Here is a 19,473-nt window from a genome sequence, read left to right as displayed (position 1 = left end):
AAAAAGTTTTGGTGTCCTTATGACATAATTTGCTTTTGGATGGCAAATTTTTTTATCATAGGTTCCTCCATGCGAGAAGTGTTCTTTGTGTATATTGGGAGGAGGGAGAGCTTAACTCACAACAATAGCACAGCTCATCAGGAAAAACTTCTGTGTATTTTCTGAAGTTATATGGAACTACATCCTTCATTATATCAACGCTTGCCTGAGTAATAGCCCGTGAGTTGTAGGTTGAAAAACATTGCAGCAGGGGGCTTTTGTAGCTTCCAAGTTTTTGTAGATCTGAAAGACCATTTTAGAATTAGAAAATTTTGCTTGAATTTTCTCACATACAGCTGTAATTACCTGGTTTTCTGACATCTAAAATCCCTAACTACTTTCGTTGAAGGTAGTTCATAACATTTGGGATCTAATTTACTGCCATATATTAAAGTGTAGCATGTCTGTTGGTTGAATTATCATGTTTTTTAATTCATAAGAAAATTTAACCTTAGCAATTCCCTATTTAATAATTTTGTTCTACAAACCAAGTTTTCGATGCTCAGTTCAAGAATGGAGTAGAACTTGTTTCTACAGATGCAGAGAATTGCATCCTGGAGTCCTATTTGTTTTTTACTACTTCTTATTTGGAAATAGCCGTCAAGATGGTGATGCTAAGGAATAGTTGTTGATGGCCTCAATCATTCACTTATGGAACATTCAATGTCTGTTTTTATTCATGAGAAGCTGGAAGACATAACCTGAGATGGTTTATAAGTAAAGTTGTACCTGAGACTGAACTGAGAGGCCTGGTTAAGGTTTCTCCCTAGTGAAATCCTATGTAGTGTAATTTAGTGAAGAGAGTGTATTATTATCAAATAAAAGTATTTCTGGTGGATCACGTTGCTTGTGCAAGACTTCTAACACCAACCTTAAAGCATTTCAGCTTTCTCTGAAGTAAAAAAAAAAAAAGGGGGGGGGGGGTAAAGTCCATGTTTCTGGAAGCAGAGCTTCTGAACTTCTACTTGGATAAATATTCAGAATTCTCTATATAAATCTTTTGTTGTATCCAGTAGCATGAACAATGTTCCATGACAGTTTTTTCAAAGCCTGTGGTATGTTGCCTGTTCCTGTTTGGTATTAGCGTATAGAAATTGACAAGTAGAACTATATTAAAAAATTGGGTATAATGTCTTCAAAGAGTGATTTTGGTTTTGTTTTTTTTCAATTTTTTTAATGGCAAAGTAGTGTTTTTTCTTTCTTCTCCAAATAGTGATGTGTGCGGGTGGATTCCTGAAAAGCCTAGGTGATGGTTCTGTAATAGCATGATAGGCATAAGTTATTAGTCAGACTAGTGGATTTTGGACTAATTCTATCTCAAAAGATTGTATCTTCATATGCTATGCATGACCTGTCTGCCTGCAGCTGTTTCTTCCTACACATAACCATATCATTCATGTAAAGCCTGGCTTAAACCAGAAAGGGTGTTGTATATGGAATATCCAGTGGAAAGCTGCTCTGATCTCGATTGGGAAGAATTCCACTTTGCACTTCATCTTATTCCACATGGATGTTAATCAAAACCAAATTTGCAGTAGCCGGTTATTTCTCTGATCAGTTTAAAATGTGGTTAGCCAGCTATTTTGCTCATAAATTCAAAATATGACAACGGTCTTGTTTCGGGGTTACAGATATTTTTTCAGTACAAGTGAACGCTTAGAGATGCAAGGTGGATTTGTCTGGTATAAGCATAGCATCATTATTACTTTTCCTTGAATTTCAAGGAAAAAGATGGAGTTCTTGGTCTTCACATGCTCTGTTTAGTTAATTGTTATTCCATTATGATATGATTTCCTGTGATCTTAGAGAAAATATCACAACTTTCTGGCTGCTTTATCAGCTAGTAATTTTTAAAATCAATTTAGATATTTGCAAAGTAAATTCAAATAGCTTCTAAAAGATTTCTTTAATTTTTTACTTTTTTTTTTTCTTGAGCCTTTTAATCAAGCAGTAGTATCACTTGGTTTGTCTATATTTTTAGCTGATTACAGTATCACAGTATGCTAGGGATTGGAAGGGACCTCAAAAGATCATCTAGTCCAATCCCCCTGTCGGAGCAGGAACACCTAGATGAGGTTGCACAGGAAGGCGTCCAGGTGAGTTTTGAATGTCTCCAGAGAAGGAGACTCCACAACCTCCCTGGGCAGCCTGTTCCAGTGCTCTGTCACCCTCACTGAGAAGTTTCTTCTCAAATTTAAGTGGAACCTCTTGTGTTCCAGCTTGAATCCATTACCCCTTGTCCTATCACTGGTTGCTACTGAGAAGAGCCTGGCTCCATCCTCATGACATTCCCCCTTTATATATTTATAAATGCTAATAAGATCACCCCTCAGTCTCCTCTTCTCCAAACTAAAGAGACCCAGCTCCCTCAGTCTTTCCTCATAAGGGAGATGCTCCACTCCCTTAATCATCTTAGTTGCCCTATGCTGGACTCTCTCCAGCAGCTCTCTGTCCCTCTTGAACTGAGGGGCCCAGAACTGGACACAATATTCCAGATGCGGTCTCACCAGGGCAGAGTAGAGGGGAAGGAGGACCTCTCTCGATCTACTAACCACCCCCCTTCTAATACAGCCCAGGATGCCATTGGCCTTCTTGGCCACAAGGGCACAGTGCTGGCTCATGGTCATCCTGCTGTCCACCAGGACCCCCAGGTCCCTTTCCTCTACACTGCTTTCTAACAGGTAGCTCCCCATCCTGTACTGGAACCTGGGGTTGTTTCTGCCCAGATGTAGGACCCTACACTTCCCCTTATTGTATTTCATTAAGTTATTCCCTGCCCAAATCTCCAGCCTGTCCAATACTTTTCAGTATTATGCTCATGTAAAGATTATTTAATAATGTAATGCAGAAGACTGCATCTAATTTCTGCTTAATTCATGTACTGTGAAACTACAGCTAATATGATCCATCTTGGTGTCCCTTTAGGTAAGCTGGTAAAAATAAACTGTTTTTACCATCAGAGTGAATGAAACTTAACCTCTTCTGTATTACATGTGACAGTGGAAGGGGGTGTATCACTTTGAGATTTTATGTTTTCCTCCATATATAGTTATACTCAGCTTTCAGTGAAAGATCTGAACATGCCTAGGGAACAGAAGCTGTTAGCAGAAATGTGCAGATCATACAGGTGACAGTTCTGGGAATAAGAAGGGAATTAAAATTCCTTTCCTCTGGAATGAAGCAATATTTTCAAAGATTGTGTAAGGTAATACACAAAACATGGTGGTGAACTTGATTTTTAACTTCACAAATGAAATTAAAGCTACTGCATTTTTCAACAACTGGATTAAAAAAACTTCTTAGCTTTGAGTATCAAATATGAATTTTAGCTTTCTGATTTTGTTGATCCTTTTCCAGTGGTAGACATAAGAGACAAGAACTGTACATGGGATCTTTAATATTCCAGTCCATCTCCTGGCATTTCACCAGTAGGAGCTATGGAAAGCCTAAGCCTATTTCACTTGTTTTCTCTGCACCTGTGGCACTCTCTTGTTCCATATTGTAGTGATACACTTTCTGGAGTTGTTTATTACCTCCTTGTCAAAACTGTTCTTGCTATGTTGCTTTACCATTTCTGAAGTATTAAACTGACAGCAATTATTTTTTCCACAATTCGCTAGGAAAGATTTTAGCAAAAAGGATTTGCTGATTAGAAACAGAAGTGTGTTTCAATTCAGAATACTAGAGAAAGTAGAACTAGAAAATCCATGTGCAGAAGACTGTTGGTAAGAATGTTCATATCATGACAGCAAAATGGCTTCCCACTGCTGTGTCACATCGAGGTTTTTTCTAGAAAAGAAACAGAATTCGGCCAAAGTGTACTTTTCCTTTTTAGTGGTTTCCCTCCTCAGGATTCTGCTTTGATTATTCTTTGCCAAACAACTTAAACCTAAGATTTTTATTTTTTATTAAAAAAATAAAGTGAAGAAATAGATATTATTTTCCTTAAAAAATTGATTTTTTTTTTTTTTTCCTTTTCCCCTTCCAGTTCAGTTCTCTTTTCTGAATGCTTTAGTTGAAATACTTCCACTCAGTGTACTGGAGTACAACTATTTGTACATGAGAAAAATGGTGATGTTTCACATTCCTCAGGTGAACCACATGACTGAGCTCCTCCCTTCACTTGCTGATTCCTCTCCTTCAAACAGCCCTGCTCGTTTTCCTGGTGAATGAGGCTGTTGCATTGCCGGCAGGGAGGTCCTGGTTTCACCCTCTGATCCATTCCTGAGCAGATACATCCTTTACGGGAGCATAAAATTTGAGGTTATAAGATGTTATTCTGTAATTTTCTGGATGATGGCATTAGTCTTAGGAGTATATCTGCTGAAGATTGCCTACAAAGATGGTGGTAAGGAGTGAGGCAACAGATATGGTTACCGCCACCGTGGCATATTGGGTAGGTGAAGCGATGGGGCAGGGATGCCACTGTTGAGCTTTGGGCAGTCCTCAGCACAGCCCTGCCGGGCAATGGGTGTGCGCCATGACTCTGCTGTTGATGATATATCTCTCAGGCCTCCCAGCCTGCACCTGCCTGGGCAATATTTTCAGTTAACCGTCTCATTTGGCTTTCTCTTCTCACCTTGTTATCTCAGGTGATCCCATGGCTGATACCTTCATAGGATCTGTCAGAAATCCCTCTTTGCTGTTGAAACTCACTACCTTCCTCTGACGCTCTTAGCTCTGTTCCTTGAGAAGCTTCAATATGTTGTACAGTAACAGCTATAAATTTCACCTCGCCTAGTCCCAGTGGGGGAAGATCCAGGTCAGTAGTGCTGCTGTGGCATTTGATAGAAGAAGCCGGTCCCTTGACTGCCTGTTCTCCCTTCAGCCTGGGCTCCACTGTGGCTGTGCCTCGGGGCAGAGACTTACACTGTAGCTGAAGCAGGCAAGGGCTGTGCGGCACTACAAGCTTTGCAGCATGAATGCAAGGAGGTGGAGCTCCCACTTGGACCTCACCCCGCCTGGCTGGGCTGGAAGCCCATCTTTCCAGGTGGGTAGCAGAAAGAAGTAGCTGTACCAGCACTGCAGGCAGAGGGAGCAGGTCCCTTGTTGCTTCCTTTCCTGCTGCTTCAAACACCTGCTTCAGTGGGAGCTGTGGCAGTGCAATAGGATCTGTGACTGTGCTTTCCCTGTAGCTGGGATGTCGCAGGGTATAGCCGTAGCACTGATGATTCATTGATGCCTGTGGAGCCAGTTTGGCCAGGAAGTGTCTCAGCTGAAGTGCTTCAGCACTGATGGCCTCTTAATTTAATTGTGGGAACCACTTCCACATATTTCAAAGGCAGTATCCTATAGCCAAGTAATGGTAGAAGTCTTGTTATATTATTCAAGCTGACCACTTAGTTGGAGTTCTGTTATGGAAGCTATAATTTCCCAACTTGATTGAGTTCTGCGATAAGTATTATCTAGTGGAACACTGAATTGAGACGATACTATTCAGCCTATGTGTGTATACAGTTGTTTCTTACTGTTTCATTTCCTTCAGCATTCATTTAGACATCTGTACGCAATTCTCTGTCTAGATTCAGGTTCCACCAAAGCAATACATAAAGACGGTTTTCATTTTAAAACTTATCTTCAGATTGAACAATGTAGACATAATAACTTCTAGCACCCCAATTGGCTTGTTTTAGTAATGACAGCATGCTTGGGAATGGTAGTAACTGGGGCAAGTACTTTTGTGATGGGAAGGAGGATCAGCATTACTGGGAGAGGGAAATAATTGTAGCAGGGGACAGGTTGTGAGGCACGTGCTTTTCAGCACACCTTTGTTTGTTTTAAACAATCTGAATCCAGATACTATATTTGATCTCACCTAACAAAAGCCTTTCCTATAGGATGTGTCAAGCCAGCCTTGAATCCACTGATTGCACAGACTATACAGGAAGTCCAAGGCAACTGGACTTGGTGTTGACAGCCATATTGTAGACAGAACCTCTGTGTACATGAATCCTGCTTTCAGTGCTCTACGTGTGAGTGGACACTGCTCCAGGAGAGTCCTCTGCCTTGCCTTTGTTTGCTGTATTCCACCCAGGCTGGGAAATGATCAGCCCACAGCTCTTAGCACAGCCCCAGTCTGCAGAACTGTTGATGCTGCTTCCCGCAAAGAGGTGGGGAGTGGCTGCCTGGGCAGTGCTCACTGCCAAGCATTTGGAGTCTAGACTACTTCAGCTGTTGCTTCTTCTATGAGAAAGTGTGGGTCATCTGGAGTCATTCTCCTGTGCTGGCATACAGGTTGTCTGTCTATCAAAACTTTGAGCTGTTATTGCTTTGTCAGCTCATCCTGTAAATACGCAGTAGATTTGTTCCAAAACTGAAATAAAGCCTCTGGCCTACTGAGGTTGGGGTAGCTAGACCTAAATGCCTGTTAAGTAAAAATATGTAACAGTTCAGCAAGGACAAATGTAAGGTCTTGCACCTGGGAAAAAATAATCTGGAAGTGCAGCACAGGCTGGGATCTACCCAGCTCGGGAACAGCTCTTTGGAAAGGGACCTGGGGGTTCTGGTGGACAACAGGCTCAATATGAGTGAACAGTGTGCTGCTGCAGCAAAGCAAGGCAATGGGATGCTGGACTGCATCAGTAAGGGCATCACCAGCAGAGCCAAAGAAGTCATTATGCGACTCTACTCAGCACTTGTGAGGCCACACCTGGAGTACTGTGTTCAGTTTTTCCTCACTATGCAAAATAAAAAGATGTGGACAGGCTGGAGAGGTTCCAGAGAAGGACCACAGAGATGATCAAAGGACTGGGAGAGGTGATCAAAGAATGGGGAAGCCTACAACATGAGGAAAGGCATAGAGAACTGAGGTTTGTTCAGCTGAGAGAAGGCAGCTTAGGGGAGACTGTATTACCATGTTGTAGTATTTAAAGGGTGGCTACGAAGGAGATGACTTCCTTTTTACCAGGAGCCACATGGAAAAGATGAGGGGCAATGGGTATGAGTTACTCCTGGGGAGATTCCGATTGGACACAAGAGGAAAATTTTTCACTATGAGAACAATCAGCCATTGGAACGATCTCCCCAGGGAAGTGGTTGATTCCCCAACATTGGACACTTTTAAGATTCAGGTGGACAGGGTGCTGGGCCTTCTTGTCTAGACTGTGCTTTTGCTAAAAAAGGCTGGACCAAATGATCCTTGAGGTCCCTTCCAACCTGGTATTCAGTGATTCTATGATTTGTGTCTCTTTTTAATGCCAGCCTGTATGTAAAGAGAATGTCAGATGTTTGTTGTTACTGTGAACACTGTAATGATAAGGAGAAGTCTAAATGGTGAATGTACAAGTTTCAACCCTACAAATTGCTGCTTAGCATGTAGATGGGGTGCTTAAGGCAGTTTCTGGATGTTAAAATCATAAAAACCCTTGGGTTTATTTAGTTTCTATAGGGACCGTTAAGGTTGTAAAACGTTGATATTCACTGGTTGGGAATTGTGAATTGTTGGATTGTGAATTGTATGATCTTAAATGGCTTCCATTGTGTACATGCTGATATAGACGTTACTCCATGCTTTTTTCTAGACAGCTGTTTTTTCAAGAAGTTTCTAGCTGATTTGGCAAATAAGTGTGTGGTTTATGTCTGGATTTGTTTTATCAGTTGTGGTCATCTGAAAAGGTTTTGTTGCTTACAAGTTTGAATGCTTCAGTAATTATCATGTGGCTGACTACCTGAAAATTTAAGCATTGTTTCACTAATGTTACCTGCTTCATAAGAAAATTGAGCTGTCAACATGGCAAGACTGCAAGAGGAAACAGAATTGTTTTTCTGCTTTTGTCATAGCGATGCTATATATGAGAGTGGGTCACTTTTAAACATCAGCTTTTCATTGAGATCTCTTTGAATGTTGCCTGCTTCTTCAGCTGGAGTCTTGGATTTGATTTCAGGAAATGATCTTGCAGCTCCCAATGAAATAAATTGGAGCAGTACTTACTGAACAAAGTGTTAGGTGTTTTGAAAAGTCATCTCTGAAGTCTTTCATGCTGTGCATGCAAAAATCCATGTTTACTTTCAACTTGACCAGTGTAACTGTGGTTCCCCACGTATAAAAACTGGTTCATTTTCACAGAGGTCCATTTTGCAAAGATGTTGTAATAAGAAGAGTTTGTACTGTGCTGCTAAGCACTATAGAACAGCCTAGAGGAGAATTATTAAATCAGATTAGCATCTGGAAAAAATGCAGTAGATAAGACCAGAACCTGCAAGCGAACAGTGAGTTTTAAAACTAAATACTGAATAGGTACTCAGTGAGGAGCAACAGTCTGTTTCACTGCCTGGATGGCAAAGCGTAGTCCTGTGGAAAAAAAATTGCGGTTAAATATAAATTGTATACTATCATATGCTTTATGTCCATAAACTAGACAAGTTAGGGTTGCCAGGCACTTTAGTTTTGATACTGTGTAACTTAACTAGCGTTAGCAAATTTGGTATTCTCTATAGCTTTTCAAATGAGTGTAGATGCTATAATCAGTCCAAATCCAGATATTCTTCTATCAGTCTGGTGCTGGCCTGAATGTAAAGAGGATGTCACAAGACCTTAAGGGACAACTTAGGCTCAAACTTAAAAAAAAGAAAGTCATTAATAGATTTTTTTTTTTTTTTTTTTATTTACACAATGCAGAAAGGGCGGGGGGGATTTAAATACTTTGTGATGTGAGTCACGACAGAATTTGACTGGCAAGTGATGAAATTGCTTCTATTTCCGCTGACAGTTATGGGGTTTTTTTGACAGCTATATGGAATTTGTTCTTTGTTAATGTGACAACAGCTCTAATGTAATTAAAATTATTTCTGAAGTGCTACATAGAAATTAATATCAAAAGGAGGGGAAAGATACTAAGTTACTTAATATAATTTCTGCATGTTCAATTGCATTAGGAACATGTTCTATTTATTTTGGGTTCTGTCATCGAGTAATTTCTTTGCGTGTCTTTCTAATAAAAAGGTGGACATGTGCTTCAACAGACTTGAAATTATCAAAATTGCATTTTGTTCAATCCCACCCCCAAAATGAAAATTGTCAAGGTCAGATCAAAACGTGTTGGTTACTGAATTTCTTGAATATTTTTTAAACAGTTTAATTGTTGAGTGTGAATATCATACCCACACTAGCGTGAACTGTACTTGCTTTGCTTTAATTTTGCTAGGTAGTGCATTCCTTAGCAAATACTGTATTAAATGAGTATGTACTGAAGTTAATGGTTAGATCAGGAGATATGTAGAAAAGTGTTTGGTCATGTTAACATAACTTAAAATACTAAAAAAGGGAAAAGGAAGTAGCATATTTGGAGCAGTACAGGTTTCTGTAAAATGGGAACATAACTGCTTGAAACTTGTTGCAGAACAGTTTGTATCTGTTTGGTTTCTTGTGTATGCTCACCTGCATGTCCAAGCCTTGTGGAAAAGGGGGAGCACGACACTGCCTTGCTCCTTATCTGCTGTGGACAGGGTAGAAATGCAGCCCTTTGGAGAGCAAGGGTGAATTTCTTAGTGTCTGTTCACTGAACTTGCTGTAATGCTGTATTTTTTTCAAATTTCTGACGTAGTCTTAGGGGCAGATTTTTAGAATTTCAGTCTTGCAGAATGCTTACTTAGCCTTTGATTTTATTTTTTTTTTTTTTCCCTCTTAAGATCGCGCTGGAAGCATCAGTACTCTTGATTCCTTAGATTTTGCAAGATACTCTGATGATGGCAATAGGGAAACAGACGAAAGAGTAGCAGGTAAGCTTTTTTTGTATGATTGAGGAATCACAGAATGTTAACTTTACCATTTAACTTGTTGTTTCTAGTAGCAGTATATTTAAATGCACATTCCTGAAGGTGACAAGGCTTCACTGCAGTCGTTTAACTAGTCACTTAATGATATAATCATGTTTCAGACGCTTCTACTATAATTACTATAAACTTTCATGCAGGTATACTTCGGTATGATTCTAGATGTCCCCAGGGTAGAAGCAAGCAGCATACTTGAAAATTGTGCCTGGTTTTTGATGACAGAACAGTATCTTAATATTGCCTACTGACAATTACTGTTTAGCTGAAACATGCTAAAATATTATATTTAGTAGTCTGTGACTACTACACGGGGGATAGCTCTCTGATATAAAGATCTGTAGCAAGTCATCTCTTAAATATAGCTTAAGTGTAGATCAAACAAGCATTACAAAATCCAGAGTAAATTTGGGATTTTCTCAGTTCCGTAAATCTTCTTTGTTACAAATCTTAACTGTAGTGCTCTTCTTCTCTCCCATTTGATGTCTTGATTGTATAAGATTGTTTTGAAGAAGTGACAAGGGGGGTTGGTCTCTTGGAGTTGTTCTGAATTTAATTTCAGGATTTATTATTATCTCGCCAAATGCAGAGACTGCTTTTCTCTTACATTTGAAATTACTATAATAATCTTTTTTGCATGTGAACTGTTTCTCTTATCCACGCTTTTTTCTAAGTTCAAATATTGTTATTCACAGCCGCTATAGAGAAATCCATAGGAACTGCTGCAGAACTCTGTTTACTTCTTGTCAATTAATACTGTTTAATACCATGAGCACATGAAGGTTGTCCATGCTGTGACCTTTGTTAGCTTTATGAAACCTGAAATAATGCAAACTGTTATGTCTGTGCTCTGAAGTATCATGCTTCATGCTAGCAGAAATACTGTCAAGTTCTTAAGTAACGAAAAGGCTGGTGAAACATAGTTCTGTAGAGGATCTTGATTCTGAAATTTCCTCTTTGTCAGTCTGAAATGGCAACCAGTATTGACCCAGAGAGAAGAAACAAAAGTGTTGGGAAAAGTCTCATTTTTCTTACCCGACCAGTGTTTCTGAGGTGAAGGACTGGATTAAATTCATGAACGTGAAGCAGATTCAGGTGTCTTGATGCTCTGATCTGGAACTATAGGTACTTACTGTTACTTGATTTATACGGAAACTTCCAGATTCTTACTACTATCTTTACTACTGCCTTTTTCAATATACATAGTCGCTTTCAAGGAGGGAAAAGTTGTAAATACATGGCTAATCTTCTAAACATTGTGTTTAAGGAACCCAAGTATTTCTGAATTGTGTCCTTAAATACAAGGAAGAAACAAGCAAATTCCAAATATTTTAACTTTTTCATCATCTTGGTAGATTTCTCCAGTTTCTAGCCAATAATTCTTGGCAAGAGGATTATTGAGAGAGCTAGTTTGATCTTTGCTTGGACCTCTCTTTAGTAACTAAATTGGCTTAGAGACGTTTGTAGACAGTAAAGACCAGTAAGAATTGACATCCAGTAGAACAATTAATCTTCTGATGGAACATTAATGACAAAATATTGATGATGTCCAGCATGAAATAGATACATCCTAAAATTAAATACTGAATTTAAATAAGTACATCCTAAAATACATAGAGATTTTTGAAGATTAGAGTATATTAGTTGACCACTGTCATATGTAATAGACAAGCAAACTATATGGCAGGATATTTACGTTACGTTTCTGTATTTCTTTAGAGGGGTTTTTCCATGAGTTGTTAAAAGGCAACTTGAACAAAGTGAGACTGGATATTATTTCTGGATGTTTGTAAAGACTTGAAGTTTTCCAAAATATCCTATTTCTACTTGACATTCTGTTCAATTGTAATTACTTAGTCTTTTGCCTCAATTCTGTATAAAACTATCTACCTAAGCAATAAACTTCAGAAAACTGTTAAGTATTTAATTTGCACATAAAAAAATTATGTTAGTAGAGGTTTCAAAAACTTATTCATATCCAGTACATTCTTTGAACAAACTCTGACTTATAACTTCTGCTTTTGAAGTATTCTTAGCTGCAAATGCACTTTGAAACATAACTAGAAGTCCATCCTGCTTATTTCTTCTCATATTCTTTCTTCTCAGCAAAGAGCTTTGATGCTTAGGAGATCAAATTATAATCTGTTGCAAAATCTTGAGGCCATGATCTGATAGTCATATTTTTCTTTTGATAGTTCTCAGAGTGAGGTTTGAATAGTTTCTTTTTGTAAATGCCTTTCTTACACTGTTATCTCTGTTTTTTTACTGTTTGGACAGAACCCATGGTTTCCGTGTCAAATGTCAAAGGGTAGGAAATAAATGCCCATCAGTCACTAAAGTAACTGTTCCTAAGTCAGAAGGACTTTAAAAGTGAAGTTATAACATATCCAGTTACAAATACTTTTATACCATTGCACCAAATCAAAAAATGGGCATGTATACCATCCAAAGTCGTCTTTTTTTTTTTTTTTTTTTTTTTTGTTATGGATGGTGTTAGGCTTTGCTGTATTTTTTTTTTTTTTTTGTACCAATCCAAAAATTCCTGGAATAACTAGGAAGACTCTTGTTTGAAATAGATTTCAGTATTTCAAATCTGTTAGCTGAGTTCATTCCATCTGGTGTTAGATTCAAAATTTGGCCTAGAAGCAAACATGTTTTGAAGAGTTGATGTGAACTTGTCGCTTGGAAAATCTGATTGAAGGAAACTAGGCGAGACTCTTCAGTCAACCTGATAATAACAGTATAGATACAAGTCACAAAAGCCAGTCAGGATATGGATGACAAAACTAACTGCAATTTAGAAATCTTCCTTATCTACCTGATATTAACATAAATATAGAGAGGTGCATAACAAATTGGATAATACATTTGTAATCCATGCAGAGTTTCAAAAGATACAAGCGTCCTTAGAGCTTGCAATGTACTAGATGGAAACAACTTGTTCTCTAAGACTAATAAGTCTTGAATCTAAATTCATGTATGAAGTGCTGAAACCATTGGTGCTAAGATTAAGTCAGTACTGAAGGATTTACTAGGCTTAGTAATATTCATTAAAAAAAAACAGAGAATGGAAAACCTGTTCCATTCCTGTGATATGAGTACACCTAACTTGAACTCAAATACCCACAGCGTTTGGTGTAAATAGGTTGTCTGACATTCAATCTAAGGAACTGAATCTTCTGCAACATATTAAATTGACCATGTGCACAAGTATGCTTGTGATCTAAAACCCCTACTTTACATAATTCAAAATATTTAGTATTGCTAACCTGCCTTTGACATCTACTGTTCTGAGAATCTGATAATTTTAGAAACACAATGCTGTGTTTTCAATTATAATAAAATTATTATCATAATCAAACTCCATTTCAATCATTTGTGCTTTCAGCTCTCCCTGCATTAGCATTGATTTCTGGCTAGACTACGTATCTCTGATTGGCAGAATAAAATACTGTCCCTGTCAGCATTTGAAAGGAAGAGACAAGTTCAAAAAGCACTTGATTTATTTTTGAGGATTTCATTTATCTAGACTTAGGTTCACAGTTTCTGCTTTTTATAAAGCCTTTTTGTTTGTTTTTAACAAGTACTATTACTTGTGCAATCAAAATCAGAGGAGAACCCTAAAAAAAAAAAAAACCCAAACCAACCACAAACAAAGCACAAAAGGCATCTGTAATACAACAATCACTTGCTGACATTGTGTGTTGAATTTGTTCATTCTGGAATTGTGCCTGGTTTTGTCTTCCCATTTCCTGTCTTAAGCATTGTTAAAGAATTGTAAGCCTCGTTAATTTCCATCCAGGTCAATAGTCTCCAAAGGTTTAAACTTGAAGATAAGACTGCTATAGTTCAGGTCTTTCCTGTAGCTGGTGCTGTCTCATTAACTTAAAAGCATGAATGAGACTAATGAGTAAAGTGTTGGCTTCCCACAATTAGAATGATAACAAGTTCTCTGTTAACTTGCTTATGAACTCTCACACTCATCGTAATTTTTGTAGCTTGATAGTCATCTCTGATGCTGCAGTAGAACTTTCTGGTTCAGGTCTATTTGTGTTATATCCTGAAGTGTTTCTCACTGACTGTAAGTTTGCTCACTTCTTTTCTTCTTAGGACTAGTATCAGGGAAGTGGGAATTAGGAAACATCAGGTCTTGAAGTATATTCTGACAGTGGCTTCATTGCTAACTGTAATCAGAGAATTTAGGTTTCTTCTGATTGACTCAAAATGTATGCACAAATCCGTCAAATGTAGTAGTATGTCATACATGTTTTAGAAGGAATCATTTGGGACATCTAGAGTTCTGCGTTTACTTTAGAAGGACGAAGAACTTGAAAACACAGTTAAGAACCAAGCAACAGCAAAACTTAAAACAGTATGTCCAAATTTGAGGAAAGCTAGGTAAGCAGAGGGCCCCTTGATACGTTAGTGGAGAACTGCTTTTAAAAGAAAATTCCAGAATGCCATATAGTGGCTTCACAACAAAACTATCTTTCTACTGTTGTCTGAAGAACTTCATACTGAAGTATGCAAAAGTCTGACAAGATAATTCATATGTAGAATGTAAAATTCTAGTATAATTGGAAAAAATACTGCTTATACAAAAGTAAGTATTGACAATTTTTAGAAGTACTGGTTATTTCTTCAACTTTTTTGCCTTGGCCTAACAAGACTGCTTTCATGTAGATCTCGACTTGTTCAATATCCCAAGTTGCAGGTTGTTCTTTATAGCTAACTTCTCAATCTATGGTTCAATAACTTCTGAAGTTGTTAACAAATGTGGATGGATAGGATAAAATCCTTGAGAAAGCTTCGTTCTTAAATTTCTAAGCTGAACTCTTAAGTAAGTCTAAGTAATTTTTTTTTTCTCAGAACGGTAGCTGTAGTGATTTGAGTTCTTTATAAAAACAAAAAAGCAAGAGAGCCACTTAAATTCAGAAGGAGCAGTTTTCTCTCTTTAGGCAAAACAGATTGTTCAGAAATGCCCTTTTCTTGTAGGAAGTTTAACTAACCTCAGAGCTCTACATGTCTACTCTCTGCTTTCCTGATGTAGAGGAGAATCAATTTGGTTCTTTTCTTTCCTAGGCTGTCTGCAGAAAACTCTTCTGTGTGTCATTCTTAAGGAGTGTCAGCTCCTTTCACTAAGTACTGTAATGGGTTGTACATGTTATCGGTTCAATCAAGCACAAAGTTAAGCTTTAGCTGGCTTTATCAATGCTTTTGAAGGGTTAACTTCTCTAAGGTACATAAGCTTTAGAGTAGGGGGGGAGAGCGAGATCATGTAATTTATTTTAAAAGTCAGTACTTGACAATGGTTACAAAGAAGGGGGTTAGAGGTTGCTTTTTTTTTTATTTAAAAGAATGTCATATCATCAACAAATTGGGATTTCCAGTGTTGATTTCATTAGTACATGTGTTGAGTTAAAAATCATTACATCTTTTGGGAGAAGATTGCATTTCAGTGTAGTGTCTACAATGAAGAGATTTTAATCATAGTTTAAAATTTGATTGAAATGATGTTGTAGTTATTTACAAATATTTATGCTTCTATAAAAAAACACAAACAAGTTTCTTCAAATAAAAGCTAAATTTGTGACTGACCTAGGTGCCTCAAGGTTTGTATGGTGGCAGTTATGATATTAGTAAGACTAGGAGATGAGGTACAACCGTAACAATGCTGTATTGTAGTAGAATTATGTGGCTTCTTGTGCTGCAAAGTGACAACTTCTCAAATATACTATATCCAGAATCTTCCACTGTATACAGAGAAACATGCAGCAGAGTAATCTACTTTTAAGGTTGAATGGGTAAAGTCTCAATGGCTTTAAGAATTTTCAGCATCATGACAGTTCACTAAAAATTAATTCTTGCCGTCTGACATGGGTTTGTCTGACATAAGTTTTTTGGCTTTCTATGCCTTCAGACATGTCTTATTCCTACTTTCCTTAATGGGATTCCTGAAGTTTTTCTAGTTTGTGTTGTTTTCCTAACTTTTTTTTATTATTTCTATCATTCTAGTGCAGGGCACTCCTGATCTGCAACTGTTCTGGTCTTTGAAAATATTTTACAAGAATAAAATGTTAACACATAGTCATTTCCATAAGAAAAATTACTTAATTTGAATTCTTTGCAATTTTCAAAAACTAACAAATTAGTAGCTTACAACTTAGAATTGTAATTGTGAATTAGTAACTCAAATGCAAGGAAGTGATAAAATTATTAGATACTTTACTACAAGAGCATTTTCTAACTTTGTTGCACAGAAGTATTTGCAGATCAGCATTGCTGAATACTAGAGAGATTATACATAGTTTATTCATCATATCCTCAGTTGCGCTTTTGTATTGCTGCAGTAAAATTCTGTGCATCAAACAAGTTACTTTTATGTAGCAAATGTGGTGTACTGTAGTTACTCCTTCAGTTTTTATGGATAAATGCAAACTGAGTGAATCCTTTTTTCCATGCGTGCTAATTATCAAAAGATTCTTAGTAACAGATGTTCAAAAGAGGAAACCATTTCATTTGTAGTCTTCAGTAGCATTTCTTACAAGCAAAAACCAATGCAGTGTTTCTGCCATGCATTGTCCTCTGTGTAAATAGTTTCCAGGCAATAATTAAAAATCTCATTAATATTTTCTTATTAAAAGCAGCTACAGCATTTTTAGTTGTGCCTGGCAATAAATTAAATATTGGATAATCTATTTAGTATAATTTAACACTTCAGTATGGTAGCTGTTGTGTGCTCATCTCTTCTAGTTAAGTACAAGTATCCTTCTTTCTGGTAACTATATATTTGTGATGAGATTAATCTGAGAATTAATGAAATGCATGTAATTGTCTGGTAATTCCCTAAATTGGTTCCCTTAGATGCCCTAACTGTCAGTGGCTGTAAAAGGAACATTTACTGTATGTTTTGAAAAGGTACAGGGTTATAGTATACGTATGTATACACAGTATACATATGGCCTCAACATCAAAACACATGAAATTCCAGTGCAAAGAAAGGACTACTGGCCCTTTCTGGAGGAAACATTGGAACATGAGAAACACATAACAATGACCAGGGGGGTCGGGAGGTGGAGCAGGTGATAACAGCAGCTAGAATTACATATTTTTGAATCTCTAAAGTCGAGTCTAGATCATTGAAAGTGTTGTATAGTCTAGAGTCACTTGAAACTTTTAGAATAAGGGAGCAGAGATATTTTTATTGCAAGCTTCTCTGTAAGTACTATATGAGAGCTGCATATTTTGAGGTATTTTTGGTCTTGTGCATCTCTTAAATGTATTCAACTAAATTAAAAATCTTAGTCGATTCTAGGGTATGCCTAAAAATCCACTATTTTTAAATAGATTTAAAATGAGATTGTTTTTAGTAGTAAAATAAAGTATGTTTCAAGTTCTGCCATTGAAACCACTAAAATTTCACTATAACATTTTATTTAAAAAAAAAAAAAATCTGTAGTCTCAGTGGGGCAGTACATTCACTTCATGGTTTAAGCTTTGCTACATGGAGACAGCTTCCTCTGCTGCCAGCATGTATTTGCTTGCTTTAGATCTGTCCTCTTGATTGCTCGCATATTCCCCTTGCCCCAAAAAATCAGAGCGTTTGACAGTTATCAGCTGATTGAAAGAGTGGGGAAGAAATAACAAGCATTTCCCAGTAATATGCAAAGCTAAAAGCAAGCAAAAATAAAAAAAAAAAAAACTCCAAACCCTACAGCGAGTCCTTGTCAGACAGCTTGAAATTTTGATTTAGCTAACTTAAGGCAAATGAAACTATGGAAAATGTTCACCAGTTTGCTTTCAGACCAACTCTGCTGCATGTGTTCATAAGTTCCATAAAGATTGCATGCTTTCTGTTTAATACAAACTGTATATTTTTTTTCACACCCATCCTTGCTTTTTATATTTTATTTTTGTTTCCCTTGCCTTGGTTGGATGCCTGTGTGTGTTTAATCCAAATCCCTGTCCAGTCCTGGAGTTTGAACTACGGAAAGCCAAGGAGACCATACAGGCCCTCCGAGCCAACCTGACTCAGGCTGCAGGTGGTGTACATAAACCTTTTCTTAAGTCTCTACTTTGAACAATGTAGAAGTAGCTGAGCTCATCCTGTGTGTAAGAGTAAAATTTAGTTACTTTTTTTTCCTCCCCAGAAAATGAAGTTCCTTTGCAGGAACGAAAAAATTATAAATCGAGTCCTGAAATTCAGGTAGGTGGCTGGTGATAACTGAGCTTTGCATGGACTTTAAGATGGATATGCGTCCGTAGTTGGAAGGAAGATGAACCAAAGATGTAGTGTATTGTTTTCTTTTTTTCCAGGAGCCAATCAGACCTCTTGAGAAAAGAGCTCTAAACTTCCTAGTTAATGAATTTTTATTGAAGAATAGTTACAAGCTTACATCAATAACATTTTCAGATGAAAATCATGATCAGGTAAAGTTTTCTTGTGTTGTTTTTACATGCTTGCTTTCCATATTCTGATCTTGTCATTAACTCAAGTGAATTTAAATGACATTTCCTGTGCATGTAGTTCACTTCATACATATGAGTATTCTAAGAGTTAAATGTTAGTTAGCATTTTTGTATCTAAAGCATGGTTTGAAAACACAGCACTTTGAGGAGTATTTTCCCAGAATTTGTAGGAAGGAGGCAGAATGCTTGCATTGTTTAAAGGAAGGAAAACAAGAAGAAAAATACTGTGAGTTACAGCTACTTCTACATTTTCCTGGATTCTGAGGGACACCCTTTCAGTTAAACTCACGGATCTGGATGTAGTAAAATTTTGAACATAATCTTTTCCTTAAATTGTACTCAGTTGATTTGTGCAGTATGTACAATATACTGAGGTTGTCATCTCCTGGTCATGTGTATATGTATGAGTATACTTAATCATACTGTGGCATTGAATGCAGTCTTGGACAAGCTCTCAATAATAAGGTGTTATCTTAGATAATGTGCTTTGATGCATTTTTCTTAAGATGATCAGTTTTGTGTCTCTGTTGGCTTGCATTTCATGGGAAAAAATTCTTCAAATGTTTTGAAGGTTCTAATTACATTCTGACTGGGTGAACAAAACACCAGTAACATCAACACCCAATATATATTCAGCACAAAAAAACTGTATTATTGCCAGAAGACTTAAATATTGAATTCAATATTAAATATTGAATTTCAACCAGTTCTATCTATAACTAGTCCTCCTATATTTTTCCTATAACTCATATCCTAATCTGTAAAGAAAATGGGTTGTCAAATAACATTTTTGGATCATCCACTTAAGATTTCAGTTTAACAGTGCTAGGTTTTATACAAATATTTGTGAGGATACAGCCCTGAAAAGAGAAAAGATGAATAGTTGTCCTTTTTATGTGTTCTCAACTGAGTGTTTTATGTTGTGAGACAATTAGCAAAAAAAAAAAAAAGGCAAAGTTCTTAATTCTAAAAAGTAACTATAAACATACTACAATTAACATATAGAATGCACATTTTTTCTAGGTTATTCACATCGTTCTTTCAGAAAATAATCTTTCTTCAAATAGGTTTATGTAACCAGCCTATAGAAAAATATAGTGAAAATTGTGAACAGTAGGAAAAAAGTTAAAAAAAAATAATTTTGAAATGTAATCATAGAATCATAGAATGGTTTAGGTTGGAAAGGACCTTGAAGAT

General features: G+C 37.0%; 1 protein-coding gene across 1 annotated transcript in view; it reads left to right on the top strand.

Moving 5' to 3' along the window:
• Positions 1–19,473, top strand: part of RELCH (RAB11 binding and LisH domain, coiled-coil and HEAT repeat containing) — an 86,103-nt gene that overhangs the window by 9,783 nt on the left and 56,847 nt on the right. The window contains exons 2-5 of the mRNA XM_082479600.1: positions 9,667–9,756; positions 17,778–17,849; positions 17,958–18,013; positions 18,124–18,237. Coding sequence (XP_082335726.1) covers positions 9,667–9,756; positions 17,778–17,849; positions 17,958–18,013; positions 18,124–18,237 — 332 coding nt within the window. The remainder of the gene's footprint in view (positions 1–9,666; positions 9,757–17,777; positions 17,850–17,957; positions 18,014–18,123; positions 18,238–19,473) is intronic.

This window comes from Vanellus vanellus (assembly GCF_965231255.1).
Source record: "Vanellus vanellus genome assembly, chromosome: 2".
NCBI lineage: Eukaryota > Metazoa > Chordata > Aves > Charadriiformes > Charadriidae > Vanellus > Vanellus vanellus.
The sequence above is the reverse complement of the archived record's forward strand: the minus strand, read 5'-3'. Positions and strand labels throughout refer to the sequence as shown.